Genomic DNA, 4,992 nt, shown 5'->3' with positions numbered 1-4,992 from the left:
TACAATTATACTCAATGAAAAATTGCGAAACTTACGCAAGTATATATATAATACATGAAGTAAGAAGGTTAAAAATATATTTACAGCTACTATAATGTAACGAGGAACATCAAAATATAGGAAGAAACAAAAAAATTAAACTTTAAATTTTTTTTTTTGAAAAGACATGTTACTAAATAAGAATACTTTTTGAGGAGCCCTACACGGTTGTGTTAATCAATTTGAAGTAGCGGTTTGGCTACTGTACTTCTTGCGTAAATAAAAGTCACTTTTCAATATACTTAAATAACTATAGACTTATAGCGTCATGTTGAAAAGAAAAAGACTATATATAATATTAAAAAGCAAAGAAATATGTTATATAAGCTTATAAAGCTTAAAGGATAACTTCAATATGGTTTTTTTTTCCTCTTTTCCCATTCTGGTATGATGTTTTATTTTTTTATTTATTTACTTGTAGCTCAAATATTAGATTGGTAAATCGATTTTTTTAGAAAGAATTTTGATGTTTTAACCTTTACAATAGAAGAGTGCGTTTTTAATAGCGTACAAAATAGCAAATGCTAGAGTTACAAGCAGGCCGTCGAAATGTTAAGTGAAGAAGGTAACTGCATTCATGAAAAGAAGTTTCTCGTAGTCTTTATATAAATTTATTCACATATACAAGTGGTAGGTCTCGAGTAGTAGTAGTAAGTATTTTATTTCAACAGGCTTTTAAATACTAAGATCAACTCTAAGAAGTGAAGTATTTTAATATAATATCTGGTTTCTTTTTAAAATGTTATGAGCAACTTACTTGAAACCTAAAAATTGTTAAGTCATATTAGACCATTTTTTGCTTTATTCTATATAATACTGCATATAAAATAGTTAATATAAGAAAAAGAGAGAAAGTTGGTTCATGTGCAAGCGTTAAAAAATATTTACTAGCGCAAGCCGTAACACTCTCAAAAACGCCGGACTACTTTAGTATGGAGTACTCAGAGGAACCCTTCGTGGTTCTAGAAACTTCCATGGTTTGACTTTTACTAAACTTAAAAAATATTATTCTTGTTCCATTTTCAAAAGGGGGTTATCGTTTGTGAACTTTACTGGAAAGAAACACCAAAGACTTGTAAAAATTTTGTTGAATTGGTAAATAATAGTAACTAAGGTTTTCTCTGAATTCACTTTTTTTTTAATTTTTGCTCAGTCAAGAAGAAAATATTACGACAATGTTATTTTTCATCGCATCATACCAGTAAGTGAATATATATTTTTTTTATATTTAAACCAACTTTAAATAATATTATTCAAGATTTTCTTTAATATTTAAAATAACCAAACAACTTAACATAGAATTTTGTTATACAAGGTGGTGATCCCACTGGAACTGGTCGTGGTGGCGACTCGATTTATGGGTGGTGCTTTATAATTCTAATCAATTAGATTAATTACTTTTATATAACATAAAGAGAAAAATTTGAAGATGAATGCACAAGTTCGTTAAGGCACACTGGCGCTGGCATTCTCTCGATGGCCAACTCAGGCATTTTTTTATTTATATATCTTTTTTGAATCGGTTAAATTTTGAATTTTTTTAAAGGTCCAAATACTAATGGATCTCAATTTTTTATAACATTAGCACCAACTCCTCACTTAGATGGTTATTAATTTTAACTTTTGATTGTTGAGTATAATTAGTTAAAAAGATATGAAATTTTTAAATAACTATTACTCTATTTTTTTTTTCACAATTAAGTTCTAAAACTTTAAAATTTTTTATAAATAATTTATATTATCTGGGCAATTTGACCGAAACAAATTAATTCGCGAGCTGTAACAGTTTTTATAAATTTTTAAAGTTATTTATAGTCATTTACAGCTTTTTATAATATATTTTATCTTAAATAAATAACTAAGCATTTTATCTGTTAAATTATTACATTTTTTCTGTAAAGTTAATTTTTATTATATAAAATTTTAAATTTGTATAAATTATAATAAATTTTATACAGTAGCGTAATTATCACATCATTATAAAGTTCGGTTTATTATAAATTTATATTAAAGTTTTTTTTTAATTATATTTGTTGTTCACTATAGTTAGTTATAACTTAATATTAATATAAATTTTAATTTAATTTATATTTTCCACAGTAAAAAAAAGTCATAAAGTTTTTTTCTTAACTGATTTAGTTATTTTTTGATTAAAATTCTATTGAAATTATAACTATGAAACTTATTTTGAAGATAAACACACCATCTTTGGAAGAATTTGCGACGGGTTATCGGTAGTGAAGCGTTTAGGAAACGTTGTCACTGACGCTAATGACCGGTTACTTATAAATTTTTATTTTCTTTTTATTAAAAATAAAATATTTAAATGAATTGAAAAGAAAAATAAAAATTTATTTTTAAATATATGAAATTGGAACTCATTAAACTTATTAACTATATTACCAATAATCGAGATTTATTTTTATTTATAAATTTTTTTAACCTTTTTATTTAAATGCTTTAGTAAAACTTATAGTTTTAAGCTACATTTTAGCTTCATTAAAACTTTAAATTTTAATTTTATTGGAAAGAAAAAAAATTCTTAAGAAATTTTATTGTTAATTTTTTTATTAAAATCCTAAAACTTAGATATTTTTGTGTACTTATTTAATAAAAAATTATTCTTTAAAAGCGCTTTCTTTTCAGTGTTCTTAAACTATTATACAATTATAACCTTAAAATTAATAGTTAAGTACATTTTGATTTTTTTGTTCTCAGTAACTTTATTGTTAAATAGAAATTTAATCGTTATTGCTAGAAATTAAATGTTTTTTAAAGCCCTTTTTCTTTAGTGCATTTAAATTTTATAATTTTTATCTTAAAAATAAAATTTTAAGTATATTTTTTTTTGTTTTTTCCTTAAATTGATAGCTATACAAAATTAAATTGTTAATTGTAGAAATAGTAATTTCTTTTTTTTAATAAAAAATTTACTTATCAATTTTAGTTAGGAATTTAAAAAATATATTTTAAAGCTCTTTTTTTTAGTGTAAATAATTTATTATACTTTTGTTAATATAATATTTATACTGTTATGTAAATTTTTTTTTATTTGGCTTATATTAAACCTATAGTTAAACTTAAACTTAACTGGTATTTTAAAAAAATAACTTTTAATACATTTTTTTATCTCTATACATATAACTATTATTTATTTATAAAAAGCATTATCATTATTCTTTTACTTAAAAAAAATTCTTTTTTTTTGGTGTTTTTGTCTTTATAATTTATAATAATATAAACGTTGAAAATCTATACTTTACACAATATGAAAAAACTTTTAGTAATTAATTATTCTTTCATATCCTTATTTAAAAAAATAGAGTGACTTTTTTGAAGGAAATTATGAATTATAATAAATAATATTAAGTTGTTATTTAAATTAATTTAATCATTTAACTGGATTTTAATAAGTTTATAAATTTATTTAAAAACTAGATTTTTTTAGATTTTTTGTTTATAAATAATTTTTATTTATATTTTTTACATTAATAGTTGATGCTGTTTCACAATATATAATAATTCTATTCAGTTTTGAAATTATTTACTTTTATAAGTATATTCTCTTGTCAAACTCCTGACCTCAATACAGTAAAAAAAATAGTATTTAAAAAAAATCATGTGACTTTCTTAGGAAAGTCCCCAAACAATTTTAATTTATTTTTCTCAGTCAAATTACATATAAACAGTTATATAACACAATCAAACTTCAGGCCTCATTAAAAAAATATTCGCGAACATTCCTTAAAAGTTAATTTTTTATTAATTATATCTTGCTAAAGTTCTTAATCAATTTATTTGGATTTAGATTCTATAAAAATATAATTGATACTTATGGTTTATAATAAATTTGCACCTGGAATTTAACCACATGATTTCAAAATTGAATTATGTGGTGTATATATAGCCCGAGGGTTTTTTCTCCTTTTTTGCCCTCGCTTGGCTGTTGCTTCGACCTGGCAGACATTTAGAAGGATTGTTTTCTTTTCTTAAAAATTATATTATAAAAATTAGGTTTTAGAAAAAGTTAAATTAACTTTTTTATTATTATCTACAAACTTACTATTGCCTGAAGATTTACTTATAAAAATTTAAGACTTTTTGATAAGTTTTCTAAAGATTTATAGTCTTTTAGTAATGAGACTTTATTGATTTATATCAAATCTTTCTTATACTATAAATCAAGAAACTCAGATTGTTTCTATAGCTTTCCTTTTTATCTGTACTTAAAGATTTTGTAAATGTATAATAAAAAATTTACGTTGATACAACATTTTATTAAAATTTTAATTTTCTTATACTTTTTTACGCCAAAATACAAGTGACCTAATATATTTTTTAAGCTGTCATACAAAAATTAAATTTTTTTTAATTTATTATATTCAATTATTATTTTTCGTGTATTAAAAAATTTAAATTAATGTCTGTAATAATTTAAGATAATTACGAATTTATATTCTCGTAAATCTGATTTTCTTTTTTTTTTTAGTCCGACTGAAAAAGTTTTCATCAAAAGGTCTTATCCAACGAGAAATTGGAGTTGCTAAAATGGAAGTATTCTATAGCGTCCGTAAAATTAATCGTGTTTATATGATTTATTATAAAATTTAAATTTTCCTTATATTCTTTTTTTATTGTGCAATCTACTAAATTCATGATGAAAAAAATATAAGGGGAGAGTGGTTATCTTACGAATCACGTATACTGAACAGCGTAGTATCGCTCTGTCTGCTTTATCTCTTCCACAACATCCTTGTGGTTTGTCTTTCGCAAAACAGCAGGCTAGCGCTCATATGCGTTTTCGGGGCGGGAGGCCCTGGGACACCCAATAAAAACACCGACTTTCGCAGATAAAGGCCTTCAGTTAAACAAGTAGGCGGTTAGCTCGGCACTCGACTTTACGTTTCGTCGGGTCGGTCGGGCATCCTTGGTATAGCCGAAAATATGGAAAAG

The 4,992-nt window shown here is 23.6% G+C and overlaps 1 protein-coding gene across 2 annotated transcripts; it reads left to right on the top strand.

The window, feature by feature from the left end:
- Nucleotides 1–942: 942 nt before the first annotated feature.
- Nucleotides 943–4,609, top strand: LOC135119849 (uncharacterized). 2 transcript variants are annotated; one of them, XM_064044230.1, is made up of 8 exons: nt 943–1,016; nt 1,069–1,134; nt 1,193–1,240; nt 1,339–1,400; nt 1,455–1,528; nt 1,586–1,645; nt 2,233–2,317; nt 4,529–4,609. In XM_064044230.1, exons 1-8 carry the CDS (start codon nt 972–974, stop codon nt 4,584–4,586), a joined length of 498 nt encoding a protein of 165 aa, XP_063900300.1. In that variant the 5' UTR covers nt 943–971; the 3' UTR covers nt 4,587–4,609. The 2 variants fall into 2 exon arrangements, with proteins under 2 accessions (XP_063900300.1, XP_063900301.1); XM_064044231.1 differs by lacking the exon at nt 4,529–4,609 and adding an exon at nt 3,729–3,775.
- Nucleotides 4,610–4,992: the final 383 nt, after the last annotated feature.

This window comes from Zophobas morio, unplaced genomic scaffold (genome assembly GCF_036711695.1).
Source record: "Zophobas morio isolate AGI-343-1 ecotype UQ-CSIRO unplaced genomic scaffold, CSIRO_AGI_Zmor_V1 ptg000311l, whole genome shotgun sequence".
In the NCBI taxonomy this organism is placed as follows: Eukaryota; Metazoa; Arthropoda; class Insecta; order Coleoptera; family Tenebrionidae; genus Zophobas; species Zophobas morio.
Note: the sequence above shows the minus strand (reverse complement) of the source record. Positions and strands in the feature narration are given on the sequence as shown.

Bases quoted from the DNA above. Each gene is read 5' to 3' on its own strand.
- LOC135119849 (XM_064044230.1), top strand. From the start codon at position 972: ATGGAGTACTCAGAGGAACCCTTCGTGGTTCTAGAAACTTCCATG. The intron at 1,017-1,068 runs GTTTGACTTTTA...CATTTTCAAAAG, and splicing joins TGGTTCTAGAAACTTCCATG to GGGGTTATCGTTTGTGAACT. The intron at 1,529-1,585 runs GCATTTTTTTAT...ATTTTTTTAAAG, and splicing joins TCTCTCGATGGCCAACTCAG to GTCCAAATACTAATGGATCT.